Source organism: Dicentrarchus labrax, unplaced genomic scaffold (genome assembly GCF_905237075.1).
Source record: "Dicentrarchus labrax unplaced genomic scaffold, dlabrax2021, whole genome shotgun sequence".
Lineage (NCBI taxonomy): Eukaryota > Metazoa > Chordata > Actinopteri > Moronidae > Dicentrarchus > Dicentrarchus labrax.
In genome coordinates this window covers 3,796,792-3,814,947 of record NW_026136723.1, presented here as the reverse complement: position 1 = coordinate 3,814,947, position 18,156 = coordinate 3,796,792, and the positions used below count along the sequence as shown (strand labels likewise).

At 40.8% G+C, this 18,156-nt stretch overlaps 2 protein-coding genes across 9 annotated transcripts in view; both read right to left on the bottom strand.

The window, feature by feature from the left end:
• Positions 1 to 18,156, bottom strand: part of LOC127357971 (zinc finger protein 665-like) — a 145,085-nt gene that overhangs the window by 50,752 nt on the left and 76,177 nt on the right.
• Positions 1,128 to 18,156, bottom strand: part of LOC127357997 (oocyte zinc finger protein XlCOF8.4-like) — a 57,979-nt gene continuing 40,950 nt past the window's right edge. For 3 of the 8 annotated variants that reach the window (XM_051390751.1, XM_051390750.1, XM_051390752.1), the window contains exon 2: positions 12,942 to 15,285. In XM_051390751.1, the coding sequence (XP_051246711.1) occupies positions 13,484 to 15,285 (1,802 nt within the window). In that variant the 3' untranslated portion in view covers positions 12,942 to 13,483. Of the gene's footprint in view, positions 6,218 to 7,351; positions 7,892 to 12,941; positions 15,298 to 18,156 lie in introns of those variants that run through there. The other 5 variants (XM_051390749.1, XM_051390748.1, XM_051390747.1 and 2 more) reach the window with 3 other exon arrangements.

Below are 18,156 nucleotides of genomic sequence, written 5' to 3'. Positions count from 1 at the left end.
CATTAGTAAAAGTCCCTGAACTTGGAGAGCCACTGATAACTGTTGATGTGGTTAACGGTCAATATTCAGATTAATGTGCAATATTCTGGCTTATTCTGTCACTAATACTTCAGTATTAACATTATCAGTACTTACTCATTTTTCATTACATATCTGTTGGCCATGTAGCATACACTTACTTCTACCTCTGTATATTTTGTTTGATTATATTTTACTATTTTTATTTTATTTTATACGTATATAGTAATATATACAATTCTATTTTATTATATATAGTACGTTTATTATATATAGTAAAATATTACAAAATTATTTCTATTCTTTTATGTCGTGTGAGCACCTTGAGCAGCTGTAATGGACAGATTTCCCCCAGGGATCAATAATGTATTTCTGATTCTGGTATTTAATAAAACAGTGAACACAGTGACCGCAGGAAGCTTGTGTAAAAGCAGATATTTGATTTGAATTTTGAGCAGATTATTTCCTGTTAATATTGATGAGAGATGAGTTTTCCTGATATTATCTCTGTACTATGTTTTTTTTCCCTTAATATCTCAAAGTCAATGTTTTAAGAAAGCTTCTCATTATAATGACGAACAGAATCCTTTTCTTCCCATCACATTGGTGAAAATGGAGTTCCATATTTGACACTAAGCTGGACAGTTTTATTTTTACTGGACTACTGGCCATATTCTGGCAGAGCACCTGGTTCTCTACTTTAACTTGACCTTGCGAGGAATTTGAACTCTCGAGATCACAAAACAGATCACGCAGGAATCCGTCTGGCCAGGCTTCAATCTACATGTAGTTTAAAATATCAACCAATGTCAAGAAAATAAAGGAGGTAACTTTTAAAAACTGAAAATGTCCAACAGGGGGCGACAGAGCACAAGTGATGAGCTTCAGCCAGGCTGCAGGTTGATGTACAGACTTCACTGAAGCACAAACAACTTGGATTTCTAACCTTTTGTAACATTCATGTTTGGAAGAAAGAACTCTTATAAACCTGAACATCACATTTCTATCCATCTCATATTTTTATGAATAATTAAACTGCTTGATATGATGTTGAATGTGAATACTTAATGTACTTTTGTTGAGTTCTTCAAATAATCCAAAAACACAGATTGACTTTAATGAAAAGACTCATTTAATAATATCACACAGCTGCTTTCTAATGTAACCATGTTCCTCCTCCACCTGTGTGTGTGTAAGCATTAATTAGCATTAATTAGCATTCTTATCTCTCTCAGCTGTACGCTGGGAGCTAAATGCCATCCTGTCTCTGTGATAGAGGCTCAAATGAAAGGTTGTCTGGATCAGACGACAAACTCTGGATGAAAACACACAGCTGGAGGTCGGCAGCAGAGAAGGACCAATAAAATACAAGTTTCCCTCATCGGGTGACAAAATTCAGTAGAAACAACAAGTCAGGCAGAAACGATGAGAACTCCAGACAATAATTATCAATCAGCTTAAGTTTTAAGTCTAATTACAATAATAATTTGAGTACTGTAATCTATTATTTATTCCTGACTACAAATAAACACACTAAATGGAAACTTATAAACACAAAATGTATTAAGACAACAAACCTCAGGTTCACATGGTAGTGTTACTTGCACTACTTTACTCATGGGATCATTTGTATGAACCTACATTCACCCTTTAATCTGGCTTCCAACAGTGGTGTGAGGCACCTCGTGGCTCACAGCAGACGGGTTGAGAAGAGAGAGCGAAGATAAATCCACTTTTTAATCCCAAAAGTTTAAAGAACAAACTACATAAAGTCTCCAGATCAGAGTTTGACTGCAGATGTCTGTTCCTCCAGAAGCTCCGGCTCTCTCCTGCAGAGAGGGTTAACCCTAACCCTCACTCAAAGAACATGCAAGTTGCAATGTGTGTTTATGTGTCTTTGTATTGACTTTGTATGTAATCTTCTCACGTGAATAATTTTATTTGCCTGTGGTGGGAACACAGCATTATATAGTCAGTATGGACTGTGCTGGACAGAAATGGAATAAATGTCCATCAAAATACAAACAATCAGGGACAGCAATGCAACAACAACCCTCACAAGATCAAAACTCACCAGGGGTAGTTTGGGTAATTTTGGCAAAGACTGTTCAGCCGTTGTTGATTTACAGGGTTCATCCGTCCAGAACATTTCCATAACCTTTTTTCTTAAGGGCCCCTTTTTCTACCACTTTGTAAAGTGACGACCCTGATTTGTATGGAACAATGACAGTTCTGATTGTGTGCATTGTACAGTTTATCAGTTGTTTTAAACAGTGAACACAATAACTGCATGAAGTTTGTGTAAAACTATTTTATGTTCAGGGAACTTTTTTATATAATTCTCTATCTATATTCTGTATTTTTATCATTCTTAACAATCAAACAGCACGAGGTTGTTTATCAGAGAGTGAAACTCTGTCAGTAAACACTGTGTTAAGGTCTTTTAAGTTTATATGTTAAACTTCCTCACAAAATGTGAGAACAACCGCACACAATGTCACCTCATCAGGTCATGTTCAGTGTTTGTCTTTAAGACAGAAAGCATCCCAGAGCGGCGAGGCTGAAGAGGCTCGCTGTCTGTAATGCAGTGCCTTTTATAGACTGAAAGTCAGCAGTTAACAGGGTCACAGACCCAGGAAGCAGGAGGAGGGAGAGTACAGGTGGTCAGTACAAGCAGGTACTGAGATTAAACATTATCCTGCTGAACTCCTTACAAAGTAATTGGCAAAAACACAAAAAATTGCGGTAATATCAGACACTGCGCTGTCGAGCCACCCTTATTTAATGCAGGGGAAATTCCTTCACCACAACAGGTGCTATCTTTCCCTGAGTCCTCCTGCGTCTACTGGTTTCATTGAAAGTCCCTCAAAGGGAAGATCAGCGGCTTTCTCTGCAAGCGGCTGGGCCTTTCCCTTAGCAGTGCAGCACTGTATGGGACCAGTAACACCCTGCAGCACCCTATCAATGGCCTAACTGAAGAGTGTTACCCCACTGTACAGGGACTCCATGGACCAGAAGATGTCATTAGCTGGAGGAGGCAAAAGACACTGGTGGCACCATGGCAATCAGAAGTGTGGGCTTGGGATACTTCCCAAAGACCCTGGTTGGCAAGACACCATCTAATCCAGGAAGAGGTCCAAGATGCCAAAATTACTTCGACGTCCTATTTTTGCATCTACGCTTCGCGACGGCTTGCCACACACACGTGGGAGACCAGAACATTGCAGAATGGAGGACAAAACAGCAATCTCCTCACAGAATTCCAAACAAAGCCCTGCAAAAAGCCCCAATAAAAGCCCCAATAAAAGCCCCAATAAAAGAAAAAGTCCTATAAAACAGCTTGCCCTAAATCATGGGAATACTTCAAATTTAGTCCCAAACATAAAGGTGTTGTTATTTGCGCTCTTTGCCAAATGGAGTTGGCATACCACAATAACAATAGTTAGACAATAACAAGTAAGTACTAACGTTGGCTAAATTAATTTCATGTTTGTGTGTTGTGTTGTGTAGCTTGGGCTCTGCGCACTTCGGTGGTGCTAGCTAACTATCTTAGCTCTCCGTGCAGTTTGTTCGTGCTAGGTTAGTAGCTAACGTTAACGTTCGCTAGCTACTGGCGCCTAGACAGCTGTGTTTAGCTAACATTAGTTATCTAATGTTGGCTTGAATGGTAGCTAGCTTACGGCTGCAGGGCACAGCTATCGATAGTAGCTAACGTTAGCTAACGTGACCTTTAGCTACTAACCTAGCACGAACAAACTGCACAGAGAGCTAAGATGCGTTGGTTAGCCTAGCACCACCGAGTGCACAGCTGCTAGATCTAGCTAATGGTAGCAAGCAGATTGCAGTAGCTTTTAACGTTATCTGTCTAACAGAAAAATAATAGTTAGATTAATCATCCAATTAGTCGTTACATTAGTCGACTAATCGATAAAATAATCGCCCGATTAATCGTTTAATAAATAATCGTTTACCCCCAGCCCCTGTTTTTATATAACAATCCATTTAAAAAATGGACGCTGAAGTTATGAAAAAACGTGGCTGTTATTTGTTCTCCAGGTAGGGAAATCTAACTTTTAGTTGCTCTAAGAGGGAACAATCTCATACATCTGACACTAAGTATGTAATTGTATCCACCAACAGAGAGCTAACGTTATACTATGAAACAGAGAGTTAAAGTTATAATCACTGACCAGCTAACTGACAGCCTAACGACTAACTGACCTTCAAATGAACCTGGTAACTGGTAACCAACATGCTAACTGATAACTGACAAATCCTTAACCACAAACTGAAACATAGCAACAACTGTTTTCTCCCATTTGTATTTTCTTGTAAATCTCCACTAAATCAAAGACTCCAGGACCAACAACTGGTTGACGTCACCAGAACTGTCCAATGAACGAGTTACATGTTAGTCCATGTGACTCATGACTATTTGGATCTGAGTTCCTGGCTGGTTCTGGTCCTCCACAGTCCTCTCCATAAGCTTTTGTTTTTATCTGTTCAGTTAGTCTTTGATGAAGCTGTGAGGACTGAAGTTTCTCTTCATCATCGTCTTCACTCCTCACAGACACAGGAGTGAATGTGAACTTGTTGATCTCAGCCTCCTGCAGCCCTTGAAGCTGCTCTCCCTCCCGACTCGTCCAGAGTTCATGAAGCTGTGAGGACTCACCAACACACTTGTGATTTTTGAACTGATGACGCCATGTGAATCTTTCGCCACAACCGCTGCAGAGGAACGGTTTCTCCCCTGTGTGCGTTCTCATGTGCAACTGTAAATGTTCAGAGCGTGAAAAACATCTGTTACAAAGTGAACAGCTGTAAGGTTTTTCTCCTGTGTGACGTTTCAGATGGCTCTGCAGATGTGCCTTCTGGCCAAATCTTTTACCACAAAATGAGCAAGTGAACGGTTTCTCCCCTGTGTGGGTTCTCATGTGCGTCTTCAGATTTGAGTTTTGGTTAAATTGTTTCCCGCACACAGAGCAGTGAAATAATTTCTCACAAGAATTATATCCCATATCTTCTGGAAGGTTTAAGCCTAAATGAGCTTCAGTGTCAGGTTCAAACCGATATCCAGTCGTGTCTTCAGTATCAGGTTGTAAATGTCTATCTGGATCTGAGTTTCTGGCTGGTTCTGGTCCTCCACAGTCCTCTCCATCATCTGTTTCCATCTGTTCAGTTAGTCTTTGATGAAGCTGTGAGGACTGAGGTTTCTCTTCATCATCATCATCGTCACTATTCACAGGGACAGGAGTGAATGTAAACCCTTGAAGCTGCTCTCCCTTCTGACTGGTCCTGACTTCCTCCTGTTCCTCTTTAATGTGTGGGGGCTCTGGGTCCTCCTGGTCCAGACTGGGTCTCCACACGTGATTGGTCCAGAGTTCATGAAGCTGTGAGGACTCACCACCACACTTATGATTTTTGAACTGATGACGCCATGTGAATCTTTCACCACACACGTTGCAGCTGAACGGTTTCTCACCTGTGTGTGTTCTCATGTGTAACTGTAAATGTTCTGACCGTGAAAAACATCTGTTACAAATTGAACAGCTGTAGGGTTTTTCTCCTGTATGACATCTCAAATGGTTCTGCAGCGATGCCTTCTGGCCAAAGCTTTTACCACAAAATGAGCAAGTGAACGGTTTCTCTCCTGTGTGGGTTCTCATGTGCGTCTTCAGATTTGAGTTTTGGTTGAATCGTTTACCACACACAGAGCAGCCAAATGATTTCTCACTGGAACTATATGTGTTATTTTCCATAAAGTTTAAACCTAAATGAGCTTCTCTGGTGGTGGTTTTGCCATAATAACTCAATTTAGTCTCTGGTTCAAACCGATCTTCAGCACTGTCATCAGTAGCGGGTTGTAAATGTGTATCTGGAGCTGAGTTCCTGTCTGGTTCTGGTCCTCCATAGTCAGCTTCTGTTTGTATCTGTTCAGTTAGTCTTTGATGAAGCTGTGAGGACTGAGGTTTCTCTTCATCATCATCTTCACTCTTCACAGGGACAGGAGTGAATGTGAACTTGGTGATCTCCGCCTCCTGCAGCCCTTGAAGCTGCTCTCCCTCCTGTTCCTCTTTAAAGTGTAGTGGCTGAGTCTGAACTTCTTGGTCCTCCTGGTCCAGACTGGGGCTCCGCTCCTGCTGCTCAGGGGGAACCTCCTCTTTCCTCACTACCAGCTGCTGGATGTCTGCAGGACACACTGAAATACAAACACACACAGTGAGGATAACTGTTACCTTTCACTTCAGTTTCAGTGTCTATATGTGTAGAATGTCACAGACATGGAAACAAATATAAACTCAACACCTCCTGTATCTGTGTCACATTAAAAGCTCTGTGGTGTTTCTGTGGACAAAATCCATTCTTATGTTAACATGGCTTTTATTGTATCAAAGGTAAACTCTGTATAGAAACATAGCGCTGAGCAGCAGCAGCTCGCAGATGATACGCTGTCAGTGTAAACACTGTGCTGCTCAGCGCTGTAGCAGTCAGCCGGAGAAGGACTGCAACTGGGAGCTACTTCTGTCTAGGGCTGTTGCGATAGCAGTGGTGAAATACCGAAAACCAAAGCCTCAGACTGCATCTATTGGCTGGCACCACGCCGTGACGAGTGATTCAGGCTAAAAGTTAGATAATTAACTGCTTAGTTCCTGGTTGGGTGGCCTTGTACTGTCTTCTGCTTTCTTTTGTCCCTCCTGTCCTTCTTTTCTTACTCTGGCAGATTGTTTAAGAAGCTCCTCACCAGCACTTCACTGCAACTACCAAGTACCACTGAGCCTCACCAAAAGAACCACCCACCTCCCTCCTTGGACCTCTCTCATACAGGTATTTTTGCCACATGCTGGTTTATCACATTTCAAACCAAATTCACCTGTATTGTAGTGTCAGATTCCTCCAGATGAAGATATATTGAACAACTTGAAACAGTTTTTGGTGGACTGCTGAGGTGAAATAAGTTTACTTTAAGCCTTGGTCAGAGAACTTGTACGTACCGTTCACACTATGCAACCTTTAACTGCAACAGGAGGTCAAACACTACCTATCTTTCAGGAGTAATTCCAGAGTCTGTTTCATCAGGAGTCAATAATAATGAGCACATCATTCATTAGGAAAGTAATTTAAAAACAGGAACAGAAACCAACCATTTACAGCATGTCAGCCTGATCAGTAATCAATACTCCCATTATTAAAGCATCAATCAACCTGATCAGCCTTCAGCAGTTAGCTAGTGTTTCTGTAGTGGAGACTAAACGTTAACAATGATCCATATCAGCAGATATTAATTGGGGGCAGAGAGTGAACAGTGAGAGAAGAAGCAGTACAGTGAACCAACCTGCTCTGTGTAACCGAAGTTGAGGGTTGAAAACAGCGTCCAGTAGTTTCCGTTGTCGCTCGTTCTCCTCTTTTGAACGACAAAGTTCCTCCTCGTACTCTGCTATCGTTCTTTCAAACAGCCCAAATATCTCTTCAGCAGCCGCAGTTAGTCGCTGCTTCACCAACGCTCTCAGCATTTGGACTTTACACATTTTCACACAATCACACAAACTCCGTCAAAAACACTGTTTGCTCTCCATCAAACAGTCACTCTGACTAGCGCTGTGTTGCTAAGCTCCGCTCTGTTTACAGCTAGCATGCTAAGCTAACTTCTGTAGCTTTGTAGGCTACCGGGAGATGAGTCAGCGGGAAAACATTCCGAAAAACGGTGAACAGCACAAAGTCCATTCAGACAGCTTTATCCGGACATACGGAGGCTCGGATGGCTCATTACTGTGGATGTCACACACACTTTCTCAGCACGACAACGGGACGACGGCTGGACGCCATTTCCCCAAACACGGCAACAACATCATCACTTCCGGGTAGCACTTCCGGTTGCCCGTCAAAATAAAACCTCCAGAATTTCCACGTCAATCTACGGAAGCCCATTTCCGCCAGTGTGAAGAAAACCCGATTCTGTAAGTCTTAATGAGAAACAGACTTAAAAACGTTTTGGTCCGAATCAGACTGAACAACAGCTCTCAGTCAGGCAGGGAGGATCATTTGTACCTCCAACTTTCATTGGTCGACAGCCTCATTTAAACTGCACATAGTTTAATAAAAGCTATTTTATGTATACTTCTTTTTTTATGTTTGTATGCTGCTACTGGATGCTTGAATTTAAGTAAAGTATCTATCTGTCTATCTATTAATCTGTCTGTCTGTCTGTCTGTCTATCTATCTCTGTCTGTCTGTCTGTCTGTCTATCTATCTGTCTGTTTATCTATCTATCTATCTATCTATCTATCTATCTGTACATTGTCAGTTTGTTTTGTGTCTGTTGGGTTCTTTATGTATTTTAAAGGCCCAACAGGGAGAGACACTGTCAGTGAGTTAGGCTACAACTGCTGTGTGGCATTTCTTTATGCTACACAAATTAACAGTAAAATAAATAAATACATCAGGGAGTGTATTTGCTGCTCAGAGATGTCAGAGTTTTGTGCAAAAGGGTGGACATACAGCTGTCTGTCTGTGAGAGTGTGTCACAAACAGCACATAAAGACACCAATTCAATTCAATTCAATTTTATTTGTAAAGCGCCAATTCATAACAGAAGTTATCTCAGGACACTTTTCAAATAGAGCAGGTCTAGACCGAACTCTTTATAACATTATTTACAGAGACCCAACAGTACCACCATGAGCAAGACCTTGGAGACAAGGGCAAGGAAAAACTGCCTGTTAAAAGGCAGAAACCTAGGACAGATCCTCCGGCTCTAGGTGGGTGGTCGTCTGTCTTGACCAGTTGGGGTGAGAGAGAGAGAGAGAGAGAGAGAGAGAGAGAGAGAGAGAGAGAGAGAGAGAGAGAGAGAGACAGAGACAGACAGACAGGTGCACAGCAACAACTACACTAATAGTAGTGACTGATGATGATGAACATGACAACAGCAACGTTGGGGGACAATGAGCAGTGACAACAGCAACAACAGTAACCGTAGCAATAATAATATTAATAATAATAATAATAATAATAACAGTTATATCAGTGATATTAGCAATGGCAATCTAGCAGGACCATGGCAGGAGGCTCCACCAGGATCCATAAGAACCTGCGAGACGAGAAAGTACAAGAACTCCGGGGAAGAAGTGAAGTTAGTAACATGCATTAATGGGACCTCCTGTCCACCAACTAGCCTGCCTAATTTGACTGCAGCCTTGCACTTTGCCAGTAGAGGTCACCGTAACTGAAGCTTCGAGTAATGAACCGACTTTCGAAACAATTGGCTTAAGTGGTTCAGTGCTTCACAAAAGCTTAATTTGCCCATCACTACTTAAGCCTACTCTTGAATGTGGTGAGGGTGTCTGCCTCCCGAACCACAACTGGAAGCTGGTTCCACAGGAGAGGAGCTTGGTAACTGAAGGCTCTGGCTCCTGTTCTACTTTTAGAGACTATAGGAACCACAAGTAGCCCAGCATTCAGAGAACGTAGTGTTCTAGTGGGGTAATAGGGTACTATGAGCTCTTTAAGATATGAAGGGGCCTGACCATGAAGAGCTTTATAGGTGAGGAGGAGGATTTTAAATTCTATTATAAATTTTACAGGGAGCGAGTCCATAGAAGCTAGTACAAGAGAGATGTGATCTTTTTCTCTAGTTCCTGTCAGTACTCGTGCTGCAGCGTTTTGAATTAATTGGAGCGTTTTAATGGACTTATACACCAATGAACAACAATAAATACAATGCTGAAGGGGTTAATGAACAACAATAAAAACAGTAAAATGTAAAACGTAACAAATAAACATCAGAGAGATAAATAATATAAAACAGACATTATTCTGTTCTTGGACACAGAGAGAACAACAAGGTCACATAAAGCTTCATAAACAGTAAAAGAACTTTAATGAGCCAGTGTCTGCAGCAGAGGCCTCTCCTGGTTGCAGTTCAGACTCTGGCTGCAGCGTTCTGGATTAGCTGTAGTTTCCTTATTGACTTTTTAGATAAAAGGCAGTAAATATAATCTCCACTATCTGGTGGTTTGGCCCACCGACCTCGTCTGCTTCCATCCAGGTAGCTTTAAATCAATCGGCCTGAATGTTAAACTACTGCAGGTGTGCCTGAACAGTCGGAGGGAAGGGGGGCACCTGGAACAGAGGGGTATTGCACAAAAGTAGAATAAAGAGATCCAGGATAATTGAGCAAGCCCGGCTTGACCTAGCCTGCTTGGCGCATCCTGGCTTAATCGGTTGCACGTTTGCCGAGCCAGGATGAAAAGGTGCGGCTATGTTAAGCCAGGTGTAGATAGTCGGGATAAGTGCGTGTTCACGGCATACTGAAATAGACCTCGCGATCGCTCACAGAATCACCGATGGGAACATGGATAAGAGTCGCGCTTCATATTTCACGGCCGCTGAACAACAGCTCCTGATGGAGTTCTATGAAGAGGTGGAAGATATAAGAAACAAAGGCAATACCAATGCCATAATGAAAGAAAGAGAGAAAGCCTGGCAGACAATAGCAGACCGGCTTAATGCTTAAGTAGTCCAAAACTGTACAATGAATAAACAGTGCTCCACTGGAACTGTCATCATTAGGCTACAATTAAAGGACTAAAGGAGTTACTTTAAGTCCACTAATCAACTTTTGTACGCTTTGCTTTAAATGTGGCAAGTAGAGGTGCATATTACTCAGGAAATGTAGTAAGTAAAGTAAAAGTAAAGTATGATTAAGTGCAAACAATTCATAAAGAACAAACTTGTCTGGCCATAAAAAGACCTGGCAGCAAGTTACATTAAAAATGTTAAAAAAGTTAAATACAAGAACATTTTGCAGGCTGGTCAGTGACTCTAAAGTAGATAACAGTGAACAAATGAGGTGAATAGATTAGGTGTCTGCTGACATGTTGAATGTCTGTATGATTGTAGCAGTTAAAAAAAAAGCCCATAGAACTGGCACAGGGGGCGGCCCACCAAGCCAGGATATGTGCGGCAAATGGTTCCTTTATTGAGGTTCTCTGCATCCCCAACAGAGGATGGAGGAAAGGAAGCTCCCACTTGCAAAACATCTCAATATAACACAGACCATCTGTGGTACACTGCGAGCATGGCTTCCTGCCGTCTGGTGCTGTATTTTTGGACCCAGCAGCCTACATAAATATCTTAGTCCATCACCTGAGAATCTGTATCTCTCACTGAGATAGTCCTCTCCAACGGCCAATGGGTCTGACCTGTCCCAGAAGACTCTTTCATGACTAAATGCTCGTCTGAGGATTAGGGCTTCCTCATTCAGTACATCCTTCAAGAAAGGGCAAGCCATTATGAAGAGGGAACAGGTGAATGGGAGATAGATAGATAGATAGATAGATAGATAGATAGATAGATAGATAGATAGATAGATAGATAGATAGATAGATAGATAGATAGATAGATAGATAGATAGATAGATAGATAGATAGATAGATAGATAGATAGATAGATAGATAGATAGATAGATAGATAGATAGATATTCCTTTATTTGTCCCACATTGGGGAAATTCCAATGTAACAGCAACAAAGTGGATAGAGAGAAAACAGTATAAATAAACAGTAAGAGTAGGGAAATAATAAAAAAAACACTATGTACTAGATGTTTATGTATATACTATATTGCCCTTGTCACAGATTTCATTGAAAACACCTTTGCAACTTCATCAGCTGTGTTTTGGAATCTCAATTACTGCAATAAACACATTTATGCAATTTGACAAGCAGTCTTCATTAGCATAGCAATATAACACTTGTCCTGAGTAATAATACTACCACTTGAATCAATATAAAAAGACTGTTGCAATTACAAACAGCCAACAGATTTAAATGAAATAAGAAATGACAATATATATGTAATATTTTAATGCAGGATAATTAAAATGATGCAACATACTTAGAAAGACCATGGACATGCTGTAAAACACATTAATTCCTCACAGGATTGACGGTGGAAATACAGGTGAATCACTAGGATTAATCTTAGCCTGGCTGTTAGCCTGGTCTGGAGCTTGGTCTGGTCTTGGCCGGGATAAGTCTGACCTGCTTTCATGCAACCGACTTGAGGCTAAATTCAGCCAGGATAACCAACATATCGCGGCTTAATCCCTTATCTTGGTTTTGTGCAATACCCCTCTGGACACAGGACAGAGCAGAGTCGAAACACACACACAACACACATATTGTGTCGGATAAAATGAGCACAAATTAAAGTATTTAAAATGTGTATTGTTTGTTAAAGTATGATGTGATGTAGAAACAGGGAAAGTGTTCAGGGACGTTCTCACTGTGCATTGTGTCCATACGGTTGGTCAGTCAGTCCGGAACCGCTGATCCAAAGGACTGCAAATAAAAGTGTGAGTGAGTATTTCAGCAGCTCGGAGAACAAACGGCTCATTTCAGTGCTGGAGGTGCCGGTTTATATGTGCACTGTTTTCTGTGAAAGACAAAAAGTAAAAAGATGTTTTAACAACATAAAAGATAAATACTCACTAAAGTCTAGATTCCACTCTTACGTTCAAATGGCATTTTAAAAAGAGCTGCTGTGGATTTAAATCTTGCTAATTTTAGACACATTTGCAGGAACAATCAAAGCCTGAAGTTCGATTCCTCAAAGCCTCGATTAGATTTCTGCGACGTGGTCCAGGGTCCCTTCAGAACTTCATCAGAACACTGTTTTCTTCTTATCAATGGATGACAGATGATATTTCCATTCATTGTTTAGCTTTATGCTGGACCACTAGCTAAATACTGTCATTAGGCTAATTGTTATAGGTTAGAGATGAAAATGTGTCTTATGCGAGAATAGAACAATGTATTATATAATGTATTTTAAGTACTTCATATACAAGCTCTTTAAGTACTTTGTGACAAATTATTTTTTTCCAGCAATATAGAAACGACAAAATACACAAAAGTAATGAAATACTTGTTTTAAATACATTTATTTAAAATACTGCCCATCTCTGAAAGAGAGAGTACAACAGAGTACATCTTTAAGTATTAAACACTCCTGCCCTCACACTTGCGGCAGCATCACAAACTAAATGACCTACGAGCTGCCCTGCTAATATTCCTGATGATTATTTACTAGGAATGTCCGACGGCACTCATGTCAGTAGCTGCATCAAGGCACAAAGACATCAGTTTCACTTTTACAAAGAAAATAATTATACATCCTTCGTCAGTTTACTCTCAGAAATAAAAACAGGATTCTTTAAGTTGATAAAGAAACAAAGAAAATCTATTTTGTAGATTTATGTCTGAGAAATTGTTCTTTTTTTTTCAAGAATTGGGAGTTGAGTGTATCGTTACATCCTGTTATTCAGCGACCAGAGAACGACTAATTACTGGCTAATTAACCTGCTGACAAATCCTTAACCACAAACTGAAACTCAGCAACAATTGTTTTCTCTCGTTTGTATTTGCTTGTAGATCTCCACTAAATCAAAGACAAACAACTGGATGACATCACCAGAACTGTCCAATGAACGAGTTACATGTTAGTCCATGTAACTCAAGACTATCTGGATCTGAGGTCCTGGCTGGTTCTGGTCCTCCACAGTCCTCTCCATGAGCTCCTGCTTTCATCTGTTCAGTTAGTCTTTGATGAAGCTGTGAGGACTGAGGTTTCTCTTCATCATCACCTTCGCTCTTCACAGACACAGGAGTGAAGGCGAACCCTTGAAGCTGCTCTCCCTCCCGACTCGTCCAGAGTTCGTGAAGCCGCAAAGACTCACCTCCACACTTGTGTATTTTTAACTGATATTTCCTTGTGAATCTTTTGTCACAAACGCTGCAGCTGAACGGTTTCTCCCCTGTGTGCGTTCTCATGTGTGCCTGTAAAATGTCACATCGTGAAAAACTTTGATCACAAATAGAACAGCCATAGGGTTTTGCTCCTGTGTGACACGTTAGATGGCTCTGTAGATGTGCCTTCTGGCCAAAACTTTTACCACAAAATGAGCAACTGAATGGTTTCTCTCCTCTGTGAGTTTTTAAGTGGTAGTCCAAACCTGCTTTTTGAGTAAAGCTTTTACTGCACAAAGAACAGCTGAAAGGTTTTACTCCTGTATGAGTTCTCATGTGTATATTCAGATTTCTCTTATGTTTAAATGTTTTACAACACACAGGGCATCGAAATCTTCTGTCAGGATCCTTCAAATCATCATCATTGTCATCAGTCTCGCGTTCAGAGAAGTCTTCAGTCTTGTCCCCAGCATCAGGTTGTAAATGTGTATCTGGATCTGAGGTCCTGGCTGGTTCTGGTCCTCCACAGTCCTCATCAGCTCCTGTTTCCATCTGTTCAGTTTGTCTTTGATGAAGCTGTGAGGACTGAGGTTTCTCTTCATCATCATCTTCACTCTTCACAGACACAGGAGTGAATGTGAACTTGATGATCTCAGCCTCCTGCAGCCCTGGAAGCTGCTCTCCCTTCTGACTGGTCCAGAGTCCATGAAGCTGTGAGGACTCACCAACACACTTGTGTGTTTTGACCTGATGACGCCATGTGAATTTTCGGTCACACACGCTGCAGCTGAACGGTTTCTCGCCAGTGTGCATTCTCGTGTGTGACTGTAAATGTTCAGAACGTGAAAAACATTTATTACAAAATGGACAGCTGTAAGGTTTTTCTCCTGTGTGGCATGTGAAATGCTTCTGCAGCGATGCCTTCTGGCCAAAGCTTTTAGCACAAACTGAGCAGCTGAACGGTTTCTCTCCTGTGTGGGTTCTCATGTGTGTCCTCAGATTTGAGTTATGGCTGAACTGTTTACCACACACAGAGCAGCCAAATGGTTTTTCACAAGAATCATATCCCTTATTTCTCATAAAGTTTAAACCTAAATGAGCTTCACTGGTGGTGGTTTTATCGTCAGCGATGACTTTAGATTCAGGTTCAGGACAATATTCAGTCCGGTCACCAGTACCAGGTTGAGCATTTCTATGTGGAGCTGGTTCTGGTCCTCCACAGTCCTCTCTATCAGCTTCTGTTCCCATCAGTTCAGCTCGTCTTTGATAAAGCTGTGAGGACTGAGGTTTCTCTTCGTCTTCATCGTCACTTTTTGTAGGGACAGGAGTGAATGTGAACTTGATGATGTCAGCCTCCTCTAGACCTTGAAGCTGCTCTCCCTCCTGACTGGTCCAGACATCCTCCTGTTCCTTTTTAAAGTGTGGGTGCTGAGTCTGAACCTCGTGGTCCTCCTGTACCAGACTGGGTCTCCACTCCTGCTCAGGAGGAACCTCCTCTCTACCCGCCAACAGCTGCTGGACATCTGCAGGAAACCCTGAAATACAAACACAGGAACACTGAGAACAGTCTGTCTACACACCAACGTCTGCACTGAGAGCTTAAGCTGTAAAGACGCCTTCAGTTCAGAGTCACAGCTTCTGTCAGTCAGATTTGTTTGCCTGTAATACCTCAACTTTCTTTGGTTGGTCTGAGAATATGGAAATTAGATTGCAGGAAAGCATTTATATTTTCTGACAGACAGATGAAAGAAACACTGAATGAGAGATTGTATCGAGTTACAGAGGCTAGACAGAAACTGATGTCATGACTTAAGTTCTCTATAACAGTGTTTTTTAAAGAAACGGGCTCAATCACCCGACTCAAGGCGGCGCACAACACACATTGTGTCTGTACATCTGTGCACATGACATGTACTTGGTACTGACTCAGTCACCTCAATCAGGGACCAATACAATACATATTAATGAAAATATGGAGTACCTCAGGGGCCTTTACACGGCCCTTTGGTTTTCACTCCCAGTTACTATGTTGTGATTGCAACAATTAACCCAAAAGGGCCTGTGATATTGGAGTTACGGGCTTTTATTTGTCACCTCTTGGCTGAACTTTATGCAGTTTTAGAATAAAGTTTATCTTCACTTTATTGGCTCAGGTCAGTTTTAACTGTCTGGAACTTTTATCTACACAAATACAGAGTAGAGACAGTCCGGTCAGTTTTCAAAATAGAATACCCTGGCATGCATTGTAGAAACAACCTTTAATGTTTGTGACACTGGAAATCCATAAATATATGTTTCTTCTCATTCTAGTAAACAATATCTTTATAATATAATGTTAGGCAACACCTCGTTATTTAGCAGGTCGCTGGAGGCGGAGCTGTCAGAAGTTCGGAGATACTTTAATAAACTTTCAGAACAATTTATTAAATTACAGTCTGATGGAAACATGTTTCAGTCATTGTTAGGACTGTAATAGCATTATTAAGTACTCAGTATTAATGGTTAAATGTTCACTTTGTATAAATTATTAAACACCCTTTCTTTGGAGGTGTGATTCTATACAGCACTGAGTCCTAAACAGACTTTTATTTGTATCTTTTACTTCCTGAATGTTTTTCTTCTCTTAAATTGATGACTTTATAACTTTTACTAAATATAAGGATTATTATTACAGTCAGCTCTTATGAATTCTCCTTCACGTCTTTCTTTGACCTAAAATAGCTGCAAATAGTTTTTAAAATGTGAAGTTATTGTACGTGAGATGATAAACTGTAATAATAATATATTTATATATTAGGTGGGTTTCCTGTCGGGGTTATTTTCATGGTTAATACTGTGTGCTGATGTACAGGGAGAACTGTGGCTCTACTTATAAGTATATAGCAGTGCCAGCCTGTGGCATAGGCAGTATAGGCAAATGCTAAGGGGGAAGAAAAAAAAAAAAGTGCAACTTTCAATATTTTTATACTAAAACTAGTTTGTACTATTATTTCTTAGTATGTAGTAATTTAACTGCATAGCAAAGCGTATTAAATAATAAGACTTTATTAAGCCCCCCCTGCTCTCTGAGAGATGGTTGAGTTTTCTGACGTCACCCCAGAAACCATTAACAATGTCAAAACCACCAAAACTTTCCGGTGCCCAGAGAAGGAAAAAAACACGCGACAAAGATAGAGGTAGAGTGAAGATAATGTGATGAAATGATTTGTCTGTTGCAGAACGATACTAACCTTTAGCCTAACACGGTTTGCTAATCAGTAAATAGCGTCAGTTTATGTTATAGAGGAGCCTATAATATATATAATATATAATATATATATAATACTCCCACCTTATATTTCTCAGGGACATTTGTAAAGATTAGATTATTCAGCAGCTGTTTACATTTGTCTACATTTTATTTGTATTTATTATTGGTTAGCTAACGTTTGCTCTGCTTGTAACAGTCAGATGCTATTCCTTTCACACACCTTTATATATCAGAGTTGGAAGCCTTGTTGTTTGTTGTGTTACAGTTCAGTATTGTCTAAAGTGTGTTTGTAGTGTTAAACTTTACATCCATGTTAAAGTGCACATCATTAATGTTAACACATTCCCATATCTATATTATACTGCAGTTTACTGCTTCTTTACATTCTGCTAATCAGCATTTCACTGAAATGACAATAAGATTAAAGGGGAACTTGGCAACTATTTCAACTTAATAAACCTGTTTAGAAATCATTTGGATGGTTAAATGGCCTGTTCCGGTGTTAATGGTGACTTTCCCCGCTCTCCCTCGCGTCCCCAGGCGGAAAACCAACCTTGCAACTTTGGGACTACCGTCCCGTTAAGTTGGAAATAGGAAGTATCATGAGAAGCGTGAACGAGCAAGAAACACAAATGCACATCAGCAGCAGTAGAAAGGGGGAGGAGGGGCCGCAAGTGAATTTTTTTACAACAGTGTTTTGAAATATACGTCCCAGAGCTGTAGGGGGAGCTGACTGAGAAAACATGCGACGACAAAAGTGATAACCAGCGAAGAAATGGCTAGAGTTGCCGACTTCCCCTTTAAATCTAATCTTATTTGCATATCAGAAGAAATTGCACTGTATATCATTCATGTACAGTACAGTGAAAGTAATGCATCTCTTAGGTTATTCATTTTTATTTTTTTATTTTATTCTTGGAATCATTTCTTTTATTATTAGACTGTAACACCCAACGGTGTCACTTACTCCTCTTCTCTCTTCAGATGCGCTTCCTGGGCCATCTACAGTCATCGCCGCTTCAACAGCATCAAGTGATCCTCCTGTCGCCTCCACCTCAGAAGAACCCCGGGATGCACCATCAGGAATAAAGGCTGCACCAATAGACCCTGCTGACTGGCCATCTCCTCTAATTTATTATTTTCT